Source organism: Anastrepha obliqua, chromosome 1 (genome assembly GCF_027943255.1).
Source record: "Anastrepha obliqua isolate idAnaObli1 chromosome 1, idAnaObli1_1.0, whole genome shotgun sequence".
Taxonomy (NCBI): Eukaryota; Metazoa; Arthropoda; class Insecta; order Diptera; family Tephritidae; genus Anastrepha; species Anastrepha obliqua.
The window spans coordinates 16,897,986-16,919,255 of record NC_072892.1 but is presented as its reverse complement, the minus strand read 5'-3'; the positions used below and the strand labels follow the sequence as shown (position 1 = coordinate 16,919,255).

At 36.6% G+C, this 21,270-nt stretch overlaps 1 protein-coding gene across 1 annotated transcript in view; it reads left to right on the top strand.

Annotated features, from left to right (window-relative positions):
* Nucleotides 1-21,270, top strand: part of LOC129236047 (putative leucine-rich repeat-containing protein DDB_G0290503) — a 165,951-nt gene that overhangs the window by 93,472 nt on the left and 51,209 nt on the right. The window contains exons 3-4 of the mRNA XM_054870239.1: nt 17,048-17,608; nt 17,704-17,805. Coding sequence (XP_054726214.1) covers nt 17,048-17,608; nt 17,704-17,805 — 663 coding nt within the window. The remainder of the gene's footprint in view (nt 1-17,047; nt 17,609-17,703; nt 17,806-21,270) is intronic.

Sequence of the window (21,270 nt, the reverse complement as noted above, 5' to 3'; positions counted from 1 at the left end):
AATATATTTTCGACCCAGTTCTTCTTGGGAATCGGAGCGCTAAAAGCATGTATCTGCATAAGAGCTTCGATGTTTCGTGTTTCGGAAAATTTTAAATGCGGTTTTCTTGAAACTGTACATTTCAAGTGGGTTGGACTGATAACACTCACCAATTTTGATTGATTGTCTTGAAGTTTCAACTGTTTCACAAGTTTCGCAATTACTGTCAGCTTCAAAAGAAAGTGTTCACCATATATTGACAGGTTCAGATTATTTCTTTATTTTCTTTTTTATTTCTATTCTTCTTTTATAAAAACACAGTTTATAATACAACAGAAAACATATAAAGCAAAGTTTCAAACTTTGTACAAAAATTGTAGAAATTCGACAAATTTTCACCAAACTTCAAACTTTTACTCAGAATTTCTGAGTAAAATTGATGTATGCAGTTGCATAGCTCTATAAGTTTTGGTATAATGAATTGCAAGTTTCAAGTAGGTGAAAAATCGAACTGATTTTTGAGAATTTTTTTCGGTCGCGGTCTTGTGCATTTTCTGCATTTAAATATGAACATGAATATGAATATGAATATGAATATGAATATGAATATGAATATGAATATGAATATGAATATGAATATGAATATGAATATGAATATGAATATGAATATGAATATGAATATGAATATGAATATGAATATGAATATGAATATGAATATGAATATGAATATGAATATGAATATGAATATGAATATGAATATGAATATGAATATGAATATGAATATGAATATGAATATGAATATGAATATGAATATGAATATGAATATGAATATAAATATGAATATGAATATGAATGTGAATATGAATATGAAATTAAAATAGCAGCTCATTCGCAAATACCTTTTAAGGGCTTTAGTAGAAGAATCTTAATGTTACGCGCTTTGTCGCATTGATTTGTTTAAAAAAATTACAATTCGCGACATGCCGCAGTTGTGAAACAACTTTTTTTTATACCTTAACTAAGACTGGATACTGGATGTAGTGTAACGGGCCCACTTCACAAAAGACTTAAGCAACAAACTTGGAAAAATATGTTAACAAATTTTGGCGATTACTCCAGCTGCATGATATTTTAAATTTTTTACACCCAATGAATTATCGAAGCGATACTAAGTAGTTTCCTGACAAAATATATGATTTTCTACAGACTTTGTTTGATACTTTTTTTTGTAATATATAAAAATCTTTGGAAATCACTTTACTTCTTTTTACTTTGCTCTCAAATCGGAAATCCGCAAATTGTCGCGGCTTATGCTTTACATTGTTATTTGCCTTAGTGTGCCATTTTTTCTATTATATTCATGAAATTCTTAACAATGTTCAATGCAAAAAAAAAAAAATGCGGGTGAAATGCCAAAACATCTAAATCATTAAAATACAATAACTTACAACTACACAAACGAAATACATAAAAAAAAACGAAAAAAAAATAAAAATAAATAAAAATAAAAAAAGAAACAACAAATGTTAACAAAAACTCTCCAGAATAGTTTCTAAATGTATAGAAAAATAAAAATAAATGATGAAAATCTCAGTAAATAAAGTAACAATTTTTCAAATTTAAACTCATTGTGCTAAATGTTCGCATATTAACGCAGGCCTCTACATATCCACATACTTACGTATAAATGAACAAAAATACCTTTGCGCTTTCGCACTTTTCACTTGTGGACATTTGTACGTCGCCGATTGAAAGCCGTCTGTCACAATGATCTCCGTTTTTGGCTGTTGTTATTTTTTTAAATTTTTTTGTTTTCCTTAACACAGTTGTCAGTTGTGTGTACGTATTTTGTGGATGACAACACATGCGCCCATTCAGCTGGTGTACAAATTGTCAGCCGGCCGACTGGTCAGCACGTCCATCTATTTTTTGGGCCAATGTACTGCTCGTGGACTGTTGAACTGAGTTTGTTGTTAATTTAGTAATAATGTTACTTGACCTTAATAAGTAGAGTACAATAAAATTTTAAGAAAATAATAAATAAAAACTATGTGTGTGTGTGTGTGAAAGAAATTACAATCTTAATTTACACAACTAAAGTTCAAAATGCAACACACTTGGATGCTGCTTTTTTGTGTTTTTTTCGAGCAAATTTGTGCTTACCATAGGTGCTGTTCTTTATGGTCTGATATAGACAAAATGGGAGTACATATATAAAAGTATTTATAAGTGAGAAGTACGAATATATTCAAAGAAGTTATGTGGCACCTTTCATTTTAGACTATGACAGTCGAATTTCGTTGTGTTTTTGTATTAAATAAAAAAAAAATAACTTCTTGTACTTGTTTTTAATCAAATAACCCCTTTGTATTTGGCATTCATTTGAATCGAGGAAGTCGAGAGACTTTCCTTTTTCATCACGACAAAGTATCACCTTGATCAAAAAGTTCCCGGAACCACCGTTAGGAGACGTTCTAGACCAACTGATTTTGTCACATCTGTGTCTGAGCTCGTGAATCCATTGAAACAATCATCAAAAAATCAATAAATTGAAAGAAAAGTTAATCAATAACTGCAAATTAACCATCATAGAGCTGACAGAGTACTTGAACATTGCTCTGCCCATTATAGTTATTGATTTGGGTTTGCGCCGAGTTGCTGAAAAAGACGTGCATTTCATGCAAAAAGGGATTGCGTAGATATCGCCAAAGACATGCTTTCCAAAGCTAAATCCGACCCAGCATTCATCAAACGCATCATTACTGGAGACGAGACATGAGTTTCTGTGTACGACACGCAATCCAGACATCAGGCGGGTGAGTGGAGAGCTCCGAGTAAACCAAGAACAAACAAAAACTATGTCGTTTTCAGTGAAAAAATAAAGCGATGCTCAGGGGTTTTATGGATTATAACGGTACTGTACACCAGGAATTTTTGGCAGAAGGTTAGACAGTTAATAAAGACTATTATTTGGACCACCATTATCCATCAATTTTTGACCAAGAACGAAAAGAATACCATCCAACAGCCATTAGAGCCATCGATTTCACCTGATATGGCCCCCATTTCCTGTTTGATCGAGTCAGAAAACCATTACGGGAACGCGTTGTGGCTGCCGAAGTAAGGGAAACATCGAAGACGGCTCGGATGGCTATACCGAAAATACAGTTCCAAAAGTGTTTCGAGAGCTAGATCAAATGCTGGCATAAATGTGTTGCAGTTGCTGAGAAGTACTTTGAAGTCTATTACTCGGAAGGGCTCAACAAACTAGAAAAGTGTTGGGCAAATTGAGACTATGTCGAGTAAAGGTAAACAAATTTACCCCAAAGAATTAAGTAGTTTTTGTTTTTGTGCAGACTTTTCAAATAACCCTCGTACTACATAATACCACTTTAACGTTTTTCTGTTCATCAGAAAATGCTCAGACGGACTTTGTAGAAATTAAGTGGGATTCATTAACCACTACTCGAAAATTCAATCCAAATTTGTGAGTGAACAAAATGCAAATTTTTATCATAGTAATTCTAAAAGAAGCAGCTTGGAGCTAGACATTTCATATCTAACTTTTTGCATTTATCAGTTTTCTTGTTACCTATTTGCTTCGTATTTCAATATAAGTAAAATCCAGCATCTCGTACATCTCATATAAAATTCACGCATTCCAAAAAGTTCCATTGGGATAAAGTTGTGCTGAATGTTAACATCTGAGCAAATGACAAACTTTTTTTGATAAATGGAACTTCTTTCCTCCTTGTGCCTTTTTTCGACACATTTACCCACTTTTCAGTAGACCTGCAGGACGCTAGAACCGCAGTTATAAGATTGAATCCAGTAGGAAGTGGTATAGAGAAGCTACCTTCACGATAAAATCCTAGCTGGTATTTTTGAGCTTAGTGATAGACTATTCATTCCCATCAACCTTTACGATGCTTCTACCCTCCAGCAAAGTGTACAAATGAGACGTTCTAAGACAGTTTGAGTCTATCCATATATACACAAATGGCTGAAAATTCGAGGGTAAAATGGCCGCAGGTGTATATTCAGAACGTCTGGGGATCTCCTTCAGTTTCCGGCTTCCTGACTACTGTAATGTTTTTTCAGCTTGAATAATAAAAACCGTAATGCTCACATACCTGGAAGGAATTTCTACATTTCCACTGGCAATTACGCGGCGTTAAAATCTCTCACAAAGTAGCCGACAGCTCCCAAAATAATTTTCACCAAATTTAACATGGGCTCTTGGCCTTTTCGGCAACGAAAGGAATTGTTGGGCAAATGAGCTAGCACTACTCGGCACTAAACTTTCTGTCGAGTACATAAACAGATAAACAGATTTACAAGCTACTTATTTTTGAGAAATTGTGTTAAGAGTTTCTTTTTTTTCTTGTTCACTCCTCTCGGAAGCATAGGGGCTTCGACAAGACTCACTCTTGCGTTGGTTTCGTTAATCTATTTTGATTTCTGATAGGATAGGTGATTAGCCTGCCGCTATCAGTCCTAAGTAGTGGGAATGCCCACCTGTCGTTACTTTGGAACAACGCCTTTTTATTGCTTGAAGCGCCATCTGTGTGTCACATTTTTCTGGCAAAAGGATCGCACAGATGGTTGAGGACTTCGCTAAAGTGGTGTGTCTATGCAATTACCGCGGTTGCCCGCTTCCTCTTGCTGGCGCCACTTGATGCTATGTGTAACTGTGTGCTTTTCTTTGTTTTTGCTTGTTTTAGCAGCCACAATGCAAATAATGCTTAGATTATTGCGCGGAATTAAGGATGGAAAGGATAAGTTTTTGGGGTTGAGCAAAGTGATTTTTTTTTAGAAACAGAAGTAGAAAATTTTGGAAAAGTGCGAGGACCGTGCTTTACGTGGGATTCAAACGCACAACCTTTTGGAGGGCAGGCTAGTGAATTTACGCTAGATTACCGAGGCCGCTAAGAATAGCGAACGGTAATTGTGGTCGACTCTCAACGCTAAAAGCAGAGAATCCCTGCTGAACCGTACACTTTTGTTTGACGTGACTGCATATCGCAACGTTTCATGTTTGTCGTTTTTGAGTGATTATTCAGTGGACGCCTTCGAGCGCACATTTTCAATAGCGAAACGCTTTATAAATATTTGCTTCAAGGTGACTGTAGTTTGCCGTAGAACGGTGCCTCGAGCTCCTTTGGCATCTGTAGACTCTTTATATTATCTTTTATATTCTCAAAGGTGAAAGCTTCCCTCAAAAAATAGCACTAAGTTATCTTACATTCCATCACAGCAGCTTGCATGTGCCCCCTAATGGGGTTTCTAGAAATGGGAATCCGTTTTCGTGCCTTAAAAGCTGAGATGTTTGCTTTTTGAAACATGTTTTCTTTTAAACTCTGGCACCTCTCAGTACTCAGTGCTCCATCGTATACTGTTTCTTTAGCTGGGCGGAGTAAACGAGGCTGTTATTAATACTGATCATATTTATTTAGATAATTTAATAATAAAAAGTGACTAGTCAGCAATCTGTTGTGCTATATGTAATTTCAGCTGCTAGTTAGATTTTTCAACAGTTCATGGATACCTTCCAGTTATAGCTGAGCGAAATGTTGATCTACTTATTGACGCTGACTTCATTAACCAAAGTAGGAAGTGCCATAACTGGTTGTGATCAGTTGGTAGAAGTCGAAGAAGTGTAGTGCACGTCTTTCGGTCCACCTGACAGTTTCTACAGCTAATGTAAGCTATGACTTCTCCAACTTTTTCTTCTCCACAAAATAGTCATTGGACTTAAACCTGAAATGCCGTCATCGTCTCTATTATCCTCGGTGTAGATTCAAAATCCGAACTAAAGGTGCGGTTGAAAGCTTCCTATAGAGTGAAGTGAAATTTCCATCTCTATATTTATTTCTTCTCACTTACCTAACTATTCTCTTGTACTTTTATGCATAAAGTCAAGAATACTTTACCGCCGCTTGTACCAGATACATAACTACTTTTTTCTGCATGCCCGGTATGCTGTACCCTCCGGCTGCATTTGATACTTGGCGCTATTGACTTTGCCAACATTTACACATTCACACGCCTCTGCGTGTAGTTGTGCCTGAGATCAAGCGTAGGTGATAAAAAAATTTTAAGTAGCTTAGACGCAGACGGTCATAAAACAATTTCACACATAAAATTGCTCCAGTTCAATGGAAAAGCAGATTTTTTAAATGCAGCCAAAGAGGAAGGGCCAAATGCATATAAATTCATTGAAAGTATGAGTTTGTGGTGCAAACAATAGCGAAGAAATGAGGAAAAACGCATTTGAAATTAGCACAAGCTGCGAATGCTACGGGTGTGGGTGAGAAAAAGGCGAGAAAAAGTCAAATGAATTTATGAATAAAAATATTATAATATTATGAATATGGATGCCACTAATTGCGCATGCACGTCTAATTAATTTTTTTTTATTGTATAAAAAATACTTTTTTTCAATATAAATACATATATGACTGTTTTTCTAGATTTTCTTTATTCAAAATTTAGTTAAACAATATTTATTTATACCTCAAGCCAACTCAAGTTTAACTAAGCCGCCGCTTATTTGCTGTCAGAGATTTCTGAGGGATTGTGAACATAAATTTTTTTCTCTCTGTATGCAAGCGCATATGTATGCGTATTCTGTTAAAAGAGTGCCTGGAATTGGGCCTTGGAAAAGTCCGTAAAAAGGACAGACAGGATATAAAGAATATTATTAGAGCAGAAGGCGGCATTTAAAAATACAACTTTGTTTAGATTCGATAGCAACTCTTTCCATGAGGTCAACTGCTCCACTCAAGAGGTTGGCAATAAAAGAGCAAGCAAGATATGCAGGCCCAAGATGAAAAAGAAAATTGTGAGGGGAACTGCGGCTGACACGTCACTTGGGAGATTCGGCAGCCGAGTTCTGAGATGAGATATGTATGTATGTACTGTTTACCACTGCAGAAAGAACAATAATAAAAACAAAGCTTGCTAAAAAAATATAGAAATAAATAGTTTTCTCATCAAAATATGCTCACAGCTTAAATGATGCAGTGTATTTTATATTTTCTCTGAGAATGCAATAACGGTGAAATATTTTTTATTTCTGTTTAGCTTAGCGTCTTAAATCATTCTCAACAAACTTTTGTAAAGAAAAGTTAAAAAAATTTAATTTTTTTTAAATGGGGAAACGGACCTCACTTGAAAAAAGGAAAGACGTTATTCGTCATTATATAGAAGGCAAAAGCCATTGCAGAAATTATTGCTATTAGCTCCTTAACTATCCAGCCCATACAGAAAGGTTTCGCCACGAAAACATGATAGAAGATAAGGGCAGATCTGCGCCAAATAAAATATTTAATAATGCAGATAAGAGGTGGATTGTTCGCAAAGTTAAAGAAAAAACCCGATTTAAGCGCTCCAAAATTAACGAACGAAGTCGAAAAATACTTAGGCAAGTCTGTAAAACTGAAACTGTTCATAGAGCTCTGCGCGAAGAAAATTTTCATGGAAGGACTGCCCGAAATAAGCCGTTGATTGATGCTCGTAATAGAAAACAAAGAATAGAGTTTTGCAGACAACATTTGAACAAAGATATTTCGTTCTGGAAGTCCATTGTTTTTGCGGATGAAAGAAAATGTAACCTTCTCAGGTCTGATGGGAAGTCCTGCGTTTGGAGAAAACCTAACACCGCGCATCAACCATGTAATTTGCGCTCTACAATTACACACGGCGAGGGCAGTGTGATGGTATGTGGTTGCATGTCCTATTCAGGCGTCGGAAATTTAACATTTATCGAAGGAAGCATGAAAAATGAGATGTATCTGGATCTGCTAAAAGATAATTTAGTACAAAAAGTGGATAAAATGGGCATTAGGGACTCGTTTAGGTTCTACCAAGCCAGCAATCCCAAGTATACGTCTGGTAATGTAAAAACTTGGCTTATCTGGAATTGTCCATATGTAGTACAGACACCTGCACAGAGTCCAGATCTCAACGTTATTGGAAATTTGTGGTCAGTGCTGGAAAATGAAATAAGAAACCATGATATTTCTAATGCTTCTCATTCTGAAGCGGGCACTACAGGAAGAATGGGGTAAAATTAGTTCCGATTATACAGCAAAACTTGTAGAATCTATGAATTCCCCGATTAAAAGCTGTTCTAAATCAAAAGGGATACCGCACTAAGTATTAGCCGTACTCATGAAATCGCAATATTAATGTGTTTATGTTTTTTGAATACTTTTAATTTAGTGCATCATTTAAGCTGTGACCTCAAAACTGTCACTGAATTATTTTAATTTGGCATATATTTCTTATGAAGAAACATCTTTTGTTATTTTTTGTTATTAAATAAAACGTGTTATTTAACTATAAAAAAATATAAGATTTTTTTCTGTAATGGAAATATCATAAAATATATTTGATATTTTAATATATTTTTTTGGTTGCATCAAATAAGCTGTGAGTCACTGTGTATTCACACGCTCGGCCAATCTGAATAGCACACCTCACGAAATCTTTTCACCATGATGCAGACCTACTACTTAGAGTTTCTATATTTAGATGTGCGCAACTTGATTCATATGAAGGAAAGGTTTCACTAAAATTAAAAGAAGCGAGATCGAATTTTATTCTTTTTTCTATATTCGTTCTAAACGTTGTGATATGGTCTCTAAATAAAATACACATAATCCAACATTAATCTTACTAGCATAACAACTACGAAATCCTCTTTCGAAAACCCAAATCACCACTACCAGCTGCCCGTTTTTTATTCGATAGAAAACGAAAAACAGAATCAGCGGCTGAGACTGCTGTAGATTTCGAAAAATATGTTTGCAATTTTTTCTGAATTATTTCAGTATTATTTGTTCACATAAGTTCAATATTTCGAAAGAGAAGTTCACTAGTTTCCATAAATTTTAATGGATAGTAAACCAATAGACCAATTGCTGGTACTATTTTGACAGAATGTTCCATGTTCTTTTCATTCTGCATTTGCCTATCAGCAATAAATTACTACCAGTGCATTACTCTGCGAACATCCAATGATCCGCAATCGTAAATATGCATATACTTACGTAAAAACATACATCCATACATACATGCATGCATACATACATACATGTATGCACTTTGTTTTTGTTTTCTGTTAAGTGCTGATATTTTGCATGATGAAGGTGATTACCGAAACTACCTTGACATTTTTGCTGTTAACTGTGTTTTTTTTTGTTTTTTTTTTTTTTTAAATCACCTTGCCCACAAATCTACAACTAAACGTACATACTTACTAAGTACATGCATGCATTCATATGAGTATTTGCATATTTATAAATTTATGGTTTAATGTAATCACATTGAGTGCTCAGGTTAAATGGGTAATTTTGTAAGTAAAAAATTACAATGATAACCTCATTATTTCTGACTTACGAACGCAAAGTGAGAAATTAATTTAATTCATAGTAATTTAACATTTGATGTTGGATGTCTGCATAGCACTTCAATTTGAAACTAAGTAAATTCATTCAGAAACAAATGCCTTTTAGCACCTCCTTCTGAATCAATTTGTCTATTAATAAGGGCAAGCTAATCTTAATAGACGAGGGGCAAAAATTTAGGGAGAGATCCTTTTCTACACCATTGTATATTTTAGTTCACTTCTTAACCGAATGCGATTTCTGCCTTATTGCTTCCTTAGCTAAGATGCGTGGGAGTCTCTTTGCCGGTAGACTATGTCATAAAATAAAAGTCGATAAAAGTCATATGAGTATACAGAGTATCGAAAAACTGTGGTAAAAATCCTGTTTCTAGGTGAAGCATGTAGTTTGGCGTGTTCAGAGGTAGAAATATTAACTTTTTTAGAAAGAATCGGAAATTCTCTACTGGCACGTATCTATCAACATCTCATATATGAGTACGGAAAAACATTATAAATTTTAATTATCGTAATGATTTTTTTTAAATTACCCCAGATGCGCCAATTTTGTTTGCTGACAAAGCCAGCCAGTGTGAAATGAGTTACACTACTAAAGCTGATTTTGTGTCAAAGGTCAGCATCCTTTTGAACGAACCAATTCACGAAATCTTCATACTAAGTTTCAATAATTTTAACGTGTTGTTCTTTGGGGTAAAATTGCAAATTTGTCTACTTGGCAAATGACAAAGATGCCTTAAAAAAGGTACCGTCTAGGAATTATTTAGGCGTCTGAAATACCCTTTATAAACAAAAAAAAAAATTTTTAAATCGAAAAATCAGTAGAAAACTGCCTAAAGACTGCGATTTGACTCCATCAGACTATTTTTTGTGGTACATTATTAACGATTGAGAACACCCGCTTTGAGCATTTTACCCGAGGTGTTTTTTTCCTTAAAAAGACATTTTTTTTATTAAAATTTTGTTTCCAATTTAGTTTTTTAATTTCGTTTATTTCCTTTTTTCAAATTTATATTTTTTTTATTTTTGTGTTTAATTTTGGTTAAGTTAAAAAATTTTTTTTAATTAAAAATATATAATTAGTTGTTTAATTTTAATTTTTTATTTATTCATTTTTTTTGTTTTAGTTTTATTTCTTATTTTTAATTTGTTTTCTATTTTTGTAATATTTTTTTTAAATGTTTCAGTAATTGATTTTGTGATTTTGATTTAATGTTGTTTTAATTTTTTTATTTTTTGTTTATTTTTTTTGTCGTTCTTTTATATTTTTATATGATGATATATGATTATATGATAACTTTTATTCATGAAAACTGCGTTCAAATTGACGGTAAACACAAATAAAGGGCAAATATTTTTCGGAGAAGAAGCCCCAAATATGAGTCTTAAGACTCGTTCAAACGACAGTCGGTTCTAACTAGCTGGAATTAACCGGATCCAACGAAGGTCTCTCCAGCAGCATTTCCCATACATGCATGGAGAATTTTTATGCTGTTACAACACCAACAACATGGACCTTAACTGGTTGCTTGACAGTTCATTCAAGTTGTCGATTATCAACAGCACACCAGAATCGATATATGCAACTATTCGTCCAAAAGGAAAATCCATACGTCAATATAGCGTTTGCCCGATTCCGTTCTGAATTTGCTTTAGCCCATGCAAGTCACTTTTCCATGTGTGATAATGAGAGCGATAAGATTTTTTTCAATGTGTTCCGGAATTCGAGATCCTCGAATCATGTCTTTGAATACATTAACACCACTTTTTCCTTAAAATTGCTTCAGCGTCATGCAATGAAAAGTACGGCTTTGTCACAAACAAATCAATAATTTGCTGATTGTGCTTTGGAGAAGTATCTTTCTTTGACTTCCTCTGGGGAAGTCGTCAATGTTTTTAACTTCAGTATACCGTTGTACCAATTTATTTATGAACGTCTTCAAATATTTTGCTGCAGATGTACGTGCCACTTTGTGAACCATTAGGATATGCACATAGGAATACGTCTTTGGTACACTGAACTCATTTTGTAAAAACTGTTTTTTTTTTTCGTACACGGTTCTGTGCTGTTGCTTTTGCTCCTTGCCTTACGCATGCGTTGGTAGTGAATGGATCGCTAATATCGCCTTTGTGAAGCACTGTTAGTTCGGAGTTCTCGTAAGGGTTTCGATGAGGATTTATGGGATTATCTTGGCGGAAACTCCCTTTCTACTCAGTGCCAGCCATATTGCTTCTCGTTGGATAGTGTCGAACGCCTTCTTAAAGCCTACGAACAGCATTAAGAGCGGGGACTCAACTGATTATTCTAATACTATAATTCGAAGTGTGTTGGCTTGGTCAACACAGCTTCGGTGAGGGCGAAAATCAGATTTGCTCGTCTCTTAAGGAGCGTTCGATATCTTTGAGCCTGCTTTGTATAATCACAGCTACAATTTTGTAGATGGTGTTAAGTAGGGTTATTCCTCGCCAGTTGCTGCAGTCACGCAAGTCCCCTTTCTTGGGCAGCTTTCTAAATTTCTCACAAAACTAATAAATTGCATTACGCCTATTTAGCAGCCTTTAAATTTTTTTCATAACGGAACTCTAAGTTTAAAATATAGCGGTCACGTTTCAAGTGTAGAATACAAATGCAATTAATAATTGTTTTTTATTTAATAAATTTTTTTTTAATACTTAAAAATGGATTGCAGCAACCCCAATTGTAACTAAATTTTAAGGTTTCTAGTTGTTGCAACACTACTTGCAACACAATTGATCACAAATGTTGTACAATGAACTCAAATATTTGCAGTAAAAGAGGCAACACACAATGACGAAAAGTGCAGCAAACATTACGAAAATTAAAAAACAAAATGCTTCAAATAGTACTAACAACAACAACAGCAACAGTAACAGCAACATAAATTGTACTGCATTTACACAAATTGCGAGTATTTTGCATATTTTCGCATGTAATTTTTTATAAGGGAAATTCTGGCTGTTGTTGCTGCATTCGCTTACAAGCGAAAAACTGCCCAAAAAGATTTATTGTTTCAAATTTACGTGCGGCTGTTGTCTGCGTTGCATGTGCAACATGTCGCGGCCGTTGTTTCTCTATATGTACCGTTCGTTGTTCACTGCCGTCTGCTGTCAATCACAAACAAAAGCCCAAACACATTCGATGTAGACAGTTGGACAAGAATGGAAAACAACAGACAGCCGAAATATAAAACTCAAACTCAAACTCAAACATAGGCACGCACACATAGGAAATGCATATGTGAATGTGTTGTTGTTCTTTTCTTTTCGTATAGCAGTTAAGCTTTTAAAAGTGTTTATTGAAAATTCGCCTAAAGATTGCGTGGGTGTTCGCAGTAACATAAATAACAACAACATCGATGCAATGCAATCCAAGTAACTTTTGTGCTAATAACGAAAATAGTTTGAGGAAAGAAAACCCCTATTCGCATGACATGCAACGCGCCAAATGCGGATATGTGGCAACCAGCTAATTTCAATCAAATGCCGTCATTCATATATGTACATATGTATGTATGTATTTACATAATGCGCGGCTGTATATGTGTGTGCGTGTGTGTTGAAGGAAATCATTTTGCGGGCAAAAGCGAAAAATGCGAGTCAAATGTTTGCATTTACAATTCAATCATCATTTCAACAATCAGCAGTCAGCGGTCGGCGATCGGCGGTCGACCAACGGCAGTCAGCAACCAGGCGCTGAGGTATGCAATGGTTGATGGAATTGTGGCAGACCCCGTACAAATATTAGTGGGCGTCCCGCCACATTGATTTCCTACTTTGGTTGTTGTTGCTGCTGCTGCTGCTGCTGCATGCAAGACTATTAAGTGTTTTTGTGTTTGTATTTGTTTTTCTTCGTTGGTAGCTTCTCCAACCCGCTGTATTAGGCAATTAAATTCGATTGATTGGTTTGACTGTTGACGGCTTGAACTCTGCAAAAACTACCAGACAAGGGGATGCACGTGAATTTTGCAACATTTCCACATACACACACACCCATGCATATTCAATTAGTTATGCATTTTTTGCGCATCATAAAAAAGTTGTACTTGTATTTTCCTTCGTTTCGCATTTTTAATAGCCCTTACATTTTTAATTGCGCATCTCTTGGCTTTAATTACTTACAGACTTACTTATGGTACATATACAAATACATATGTATATATGTAAAGTGCTACTTGCAACTATTGCGTGAAGAAAAGGTGAGATTGCATCATTTTGGTGTTGCGTAACAGCATGCGTGTACTTTTTTTATAGCAATTAATTATGCTGGTATTTCTGATTTTATTAATTTTGAGCTCCCTAATGGCCAGGTGAAGAGAATTGAGGAGGTATGACCGTTATTCTGCTCTGAGCAAACTTGACAGAATCAGCTGATGGGATGACGTAACAGGGGATATCTTTAAAAAGAAACTGAGACTGTGTTGGAGAGGTGGCGCAAAAGTAAAGCGATGTTTTTTGGCTGTAATTTAAAAAAAAAAATGAAAAACTTTGATTCTTCTTGTGGATTATTTTTATTTGGTCTTTTAATTTTTTTTTACATCAAGTCGAGAATATGATGTCATGTAAATGGCCGCCGCCACAGTTGATTGCCATTTGAGCCCTTTTCATGGCATTTTCCATCACTTTGGCCAAAACTTCCGGCGATAGGTCCTCACATTCTTGACGGATATTGTCTTTAAGAGCTGCAAGAGTCTGAGGCTTATTGACATAAACCCGCGACTTCAAAATGCCCCACAAAAAGAAGTCTGGAGCGGTCAAATCAGGCGATCTTGCTGGCCAGTGCAAATCGCCAAAACGGGAGATTAGGCGCTCGGGAAATGCATCCTTCAGCATATCGGTTGTGACACGTGCAGTATGTGCCGTTGCACCGTCCTGTTGGAATCACATGTTTTCCAATCCCAATTCATCAAGTTGCGGCAAAAAGAACTCATTGATCATTGCTCTGTAGCGCTCACCATTCACAGTAACCGTTTGCCCCTCGACGTCTTCGAAGAAAAAAGTTCCGATGACTCCTCCAGCGGAAACAGCACACCTTACAGTGACTTTGAGCGGGTGTAATGGCTCTTCGTGGGTTACACGCGGATTTTCAGTGCCCCAGAAGCGTAAATTTTGCTTATTTACGTACCCGCTAAGATGGAAATGGGCCTCATCGCTCATGATTATTTTTGATGAAAAATAATCTTCCTCTTGGTGGTGATTAAGGATGGCTTGAGCGTATGTTAGACGCGATTGGAGGTCAGCAGCTAACAGCTGATGCACCGTCTGGACTTTGTACGGAAACATCTTCAAATCTTGTACCAAAATTCGCTGTAAAGACCGTCGACTGATAAATATTTGCGTGGCACGTCGTCTGGTCGATGTCGACGATGCTTTCATGACATCCTCTGCTACAGCAGCAATATTCTCTGCAGAACGGCTTCTCCGGGGTCTGCCACGCTTGGCAGCATCTCGTGTTGTGCCAGTCTCTTCGAGGCTGACATTAGGGGCCAATCGCAAAATTTATAGCATTTTCTGATAGGAGGATTACTTTAGCGCCACCTATTAGGAAAAAATCAACATAATCTCATTTCGTTGTCATCTGAACAACGACTGATTGGACGGGTGTGTGAATGCAAGTGAAATTATCATGCAGAATTCGGCTGCTGAGTACCCTGTGACGTGGCAGGGTTAATGGGTTAATTGTTCACCACTGTGGTAACTTCAAGTGATTTTTGGCTGGTCGGGTCGTAAAGAAATACATATTTTATTCCAAACCACTTCTAATTTAATGATGCACAGATAACTTCAAAGATAAACTAAGCTTTTGAGGTATTTCAAAACTATTTTTCAATATTTTTCTTATCATTTTCCACCGAAATAATACTCCAGAAACGTTCAAATGATATTTCCATTATGATTGGTATATTAGGTGGGTTTTTCAATAAAAAATATGTTGTTAAAAACTAAAAAAAAAATAATAAACTGCACATTTGAGGGTTAAAACAAAAGCAGCTCCTCTTAACAATCAGACAAACATTTTCATTGACCGCCAAGCGGCTAACTCGGCATGTGTTCGCTCAACAGTGCAGATCCACAATGAATGAACTCAACGGAAATGGGCAGGTCACTATGGGGTACCAGGATACAAAGGAATAGAAGAAAATGAGAGAGCTAATGAGCTCGCTAAGGCAGGTATTCGCTTGCCAAGATTGAGCTCGTGAGACAGGTATGTATATGTCTCTGCTTTCTGCAAATGGAATTAAATGACGAACTAGCTCTGGAAACGCAATTTATATGGGAACACTCAACCTCGTACAAAATTGCCAAAATTATGCTAAGAACTTGGAATACCAAAACTGCAAATTTTATTTTATCACTGCCTAAGAAAGATTGCAGAATATAGGTTGGAGTACTTACGGGACACTTTCTCACCCCACATGACGCAGCCAAATTGGGATAAGCACAGAACAATGCGTGTAACACATGCAACGAAGCGAATATTAGGGGTTCTGACAAAAGGCTGTATGGCTTGTTAAAACTCACGAAGACGTGCGTTATGAATTATGGGGTTAGGGGTAGTCAGACCCTAAAAGGTAATGATTTTCAATAATTTTTTGCACAATTTAAAAAAAATTTAATAATTGTAAAAGTTTTCGCTGTTTGTGGGGAGCCCGTTTCTCCAGAAGTCCCTTGCGGTGTTCATCACCAGTACTTGGTGATTCATCTAAAATCAGTCGGACAAAAGAAATTAGTTTTATTAATAGATAATCTTGTGCCTGAGCGAAGCTTTTGTTTTCAAAATTAACAATATGGCGGCCTCAGGAAATATTTTTCAGATTTTTGGGAAGAAAACCGACAATTAATTGTAAAAAAAAATCGAAATTTTTGAAAAAAAATCCTTCGCTCAGGCACGAATTTTTTATGTTTCTCAAAAGCAGTATAAATTTTATTGAAATCTATGGTTGAAAGCGGCTTTTAAGTTACAGTGATCACCAGTTCAAAAAACATATTTTTGAGAAAAACGCATTTAAAGTTTTGCGAACGGTACTGAGCGCCCAAGCGCCATTGTTAATTGTTGAATAACTTGAAAAATATTTCTTGGATTCATTTCAAATTTTCACACAAAACTTTTAAGATATTATACTTGAAGAAAATGCAAAAATGAACCTTTTTTTTAAATTCCGACTACTCCTACCCCCTTATATACAATTATATCTTCTAGATACATAACACTGGCAACACAATGGAGTCTATGTAGTGGCCTAAATGAACTGTTTGGCATTGGATAACAGATAACCCAACAAATAAATAATAATGGTTTTTGAAGAATCAAGAAATATTTTTAATGCGCCGAAATCCTCTAAACTTAAGCTTTACCATAAATACAGGGATGGACTTTTGCAACTTTTTTTCGACCCAGTCTAGATAACCATTCTACGGATAGAATATAGAAAATATGCAGGAAACAGCTAATGACTACTGGAGCTTCTTTTGTAAAAATTAAGAAAAGAAATATTATAAAAAAAATAGAAAACTAAATTTGAATTTATGTTGATTATACTTTAAATTTATGTACTCATATAAATATATAGATAATTACGCATATTGATTATTTAATTCTTCACTAACTCTGTTCCTCTTCTCATTCATTCCTTTTTGCAGGTGAAAAAACTCAAGGATATTGAGCTGATCAATAATACAAAAAATCTACAAAATAATAACAAACCGACAACGCCAATTACTGGCGCCGCAAATGATAAATCAACTGCCGCTATTACAGCAGCAACAGCATCAATAACAACATCAACAAATACAAACAAAATACTCACTGATACACAAAACAATCTCAATCTGAAAACCTTAGAAAGTGTTAGTCTTAATTTAAATGTAAATGTCAACAATGAACAAACTCATAATAACAAAAACAACAACAACATAACGCCATCAGCTAAATCATTAGCAACAACATATAATGAGAATTGTAACAATTTACTAAAAACAACAACCGCAACCAACTATGCGAGAGAGGAATTAACGCAATCTCTCAAAGAAGCGGAAAGTTCTTTAGGCAGATCAACAACAAACATACCCGCTGAAACAACACCACTAAAATCGAACTCAATCGACAATATGTGCACAACAACAACAGTGACAACAGCAACTAAGCAAACAGCTGAAACGGATAATCGTCATCACAACGACATGCACGACGATCGAATGAAGGTAATTAATAATTGTGTGGCTTTGTTGCCCGCAAATATTTGCACAAACATTATTAGTTTGTTGATTTTGCTTCTTCTTCGTCTTCTTGTGCGCAGGACAACAATTCGGATTCGGACTCGGCCCTCTCATCAGCGCCGCCATCCATAAGTCCACAGCCGCCACCAGCCGGGCTGGACACGGCCGATATCTGGCAAATGGTGAGTATTCAATGGAGACTGCGGCTAAGCGTTTTTTCACTATTTGTGTTTTTTTATTTTGTTAAATGCAAAAACCGCTGAACAAAAAGTGTTTAAAACGTGTTTTTTATTATATTTCGCGTTAAACAAGTTTGGCGGTTGAGTCTTTTGTTCAAGCCGCTCGTACAAGCTTACCGACTCGATTGTATGTATGTATATCATCTATATGACTGATGAAGGCAAAAAGCAGATAATCCATAGCGTCATAGCAAAAGCAAAAGTGAATTTTATTTATTTTTTTTTATCTTTTTGCTTAAACAATTTCCATAGTTTTTGCTATCTTCTCGCTGCTGCTGCTTTTGCCCGATGACAATGCACTTCGACTGCGCGTGACACACTTTATCTTACAGATCCGGGCAGTGCACTCCCCTTGTGGGTTGTTTTTTTGTTTGTTTCTTTTGCCTTGCAAGTGGCTACTCGTTTTTTTCAGGGGCATTTTATACTGCATGTACCCGTTGGTAGTTGCCGTCTCCCATCGAATGTGTCTTGGCATTAATTGATAAAAAAAAATATTGAGTTTTCCCTTTTCAGTTCAGTATCGGTTTGCCTGTGCCATTGGTTAGGTAGAGAAATATTAGAAAATACAATTGCCATATAGACTCGTACATAAATACACCACAGCCATAAATTTAACTCTGCATTTTAGTGTGTTGCGCGTGCGACCTGTGCACACTTAGATTCAAGTCTCATCTTCAGTTATGAATTCGTCGCATTCGAGTTGTCTTTGCCAACAATATAATCAAGGCTACTGTTGACCGACCGACCGATTGGTCAACAGACAGTTTTTGATTACCTTTGATTTCCTTGACGCGTTGTTATTGAACTGATTATTTCAACATCGTCTCAGACCACTTGGATCCCGGGGATCCTCGCATAAGGGATCTCAATTCGGAGACCCGGCAACTGTTAAATCAACATAAGCGTACCAAATGGGTTGAGCACCTGAAGACTGGTAACTTCACCACTGGTGTGAGTGGGTCTGGTCGAACCCGACGAAGCACAACGACAAGGTGGCCATCACCATTAACGGTTGCACTTTCTCGAACCCGAAGAGTTGCGCTTGCTATTTTAGCCGACTATTCACACTGTATCCTCCGGCCGACAGATCCAAGCGTCGTGCCACCAGACGGCTGCGCAAACTGACTAACGACAGTGCGCCACTTACTTTCTCCTGTGATGAGACTTAGGGGGCCATCCCCAAAACCAAATCATCTAAAGCCATTGGCCCTGACGGATTAAACTGGGTCCTTTGGGAGTAGAATTTCTCACAAGGGTTTTCAACCTGTCCTTGGCCACTTTCATTATCCCTGACAAGTGGAAAGCAGGGAGAGTGAAACCTCCGACGAGTGCACAGCACCACCATAGCACTCACCGTCACAAACGCCCAGATAAACTGCAGGCTTAACCAAAACCGCCTCTGCGAGAGGACTGTCCTAGTAGCGTTGAACTTGAAGAAGGGTTTCTATATTATACTGTCAGTCATTCCACGCTACTAGATGATATTTTTCAGTCAACACTCCCGCCAGGGCTGAAGAGGTGGTTCGCTAACTATCGGAAGCGGCAAAAGGATGCAGTTTGAGTTAATTGTAAACCCGCATGAAATGAAAAACGAGAGACGGAGAAGGTTTTCAGTAACTAATAATTATTTATTTAATAAGTCAAGAAACAAAGCTCCTACTGACTACTTAACTTAAAGCTAGAATTTACAATCAAAGTAGATTATGAAAAAAATATCTGTAATAAATTAACAGGAAAAAATTATTATATTTAATGTATTACAAGGCAGAATATGACACAGAGGGAAAATAATCTTTAGATAATGAGAAATCAAGGCAGACAGAATGCGAGATCTCCTTGATTTCGCAAGGTGCAGGCAGTGAGCGAGCATTCGTTGCATACTTTTTTTTTGTTTCCGTGTTCACTCAACTCGAGAGCATAGGGCCTAGGGCCTCGACAAGACTCAGTCGTGTGTGGGTTAGGTTAATCTATTTTGATTTCTGACAGGGTAGGTGATTAGCCTGCCGCTATCAGTCCTAAATAGTGGGAATGCCCACCTGTCGTTGCTTAGGAACAACGCCTTCTTACTGCTCGGAGTGCCATCTGTGTGTCACATTTTTGTGGCAGAAGGATCGCACAGATGGTTGAGGACTTCGCTAAATTTGGTGTGTCTTATCTGGATAGAAGGGATTGAAATTACATAAAGATTTCGATGGTACAAGAAAATTGATATTTCACAACAAAGGCGGACCACTTCTATTATATTAAAATCGAAAGAAAAGTAGAGAATATTTCCCCTCCTTTCAAAAAATTGGAGACTAATAAGAAACAAACATGAATTGTAGGATCAGCAAAACTGAAAGAACGGAGAGTGAATTTCAAGAAAACCTTTTGTGCACGTTCAAGTTTATAGAAAACTGGGAGAAAATAAAGCCTCGAAGTAAATGCTGCATATTCCAGTGTAGACCGAACAAAACAAGAAAAGAGTAGCTTTAGAGTTTAAGAGTATATGGCACCCAAAATACTTCTTTGTGAAGCTGCCGAAGAGGCAGTAAAAGGTTCCTAAGAAACACCGTCAATAGTAACTAGACAACGTCTATTGCTTAGGCAATATTTCAACCATTGGAGAAAAGAATGAAATGAATGAAACAGAATGGAAGCCCAATTTAGCAAGTTTGGGTGTTTGGCCGAGCTGCTGCTCCTATTTGTCGTGTGCTTCTCGATGCTGTTCCACAAATGGAGGGGCCTACAATTTCAAGCCGACTCCAAACGGCAGATATTTTTTATGAGGACCTTTTTCATGGCAGAAATACACCTAGAGGTTTGCTATTGCCTGCCGAGGGGCGGACGCTATAAGAAAAATCGTTTTTTCGTTTTTGGTTTTTCACCGAGACTCGGACCTACATTCTCTCTCTGAATTCCGAATGGTAGTCACACACCAACCCATTCGGCTACGGCGGACGCTAAGTTAATCTATACTAATATTATAAAGAGGAAAACTTTGTTTGTTTGTTTGTTACGAATAGGCTCAAAAACTACTGGACCGATTTTAAAAATTCTTTCACCATTCGAAAGCTACATCATCCACGAGTAACATGGATCATATTTTATTATGGAAATAGGGCTCGAGATATAGGTCAAAACGTGGACCCGGGTAACCTTCGGATGTGTATGTACAATATGGGTATCAAATGGAAGCTGTTTTTGAATGCATTAGTCCAGAGTATCTTTCATGCCGCTCCGTGACTAGGGTCTCGAGATAGAGACCAAAACGTGGACCCTAGAATGTGTTTGTACAATATGGATATCAAATTGAAGCTGTTGGTGAATGCTTTAGTACAGAGTATTTTTCATGCCGCTCCGTGACTAGGGTCTCGAGATATAGGTCAAAACGTGGACCCGGGTAACCTTTGGTTGTGTATGTACAAT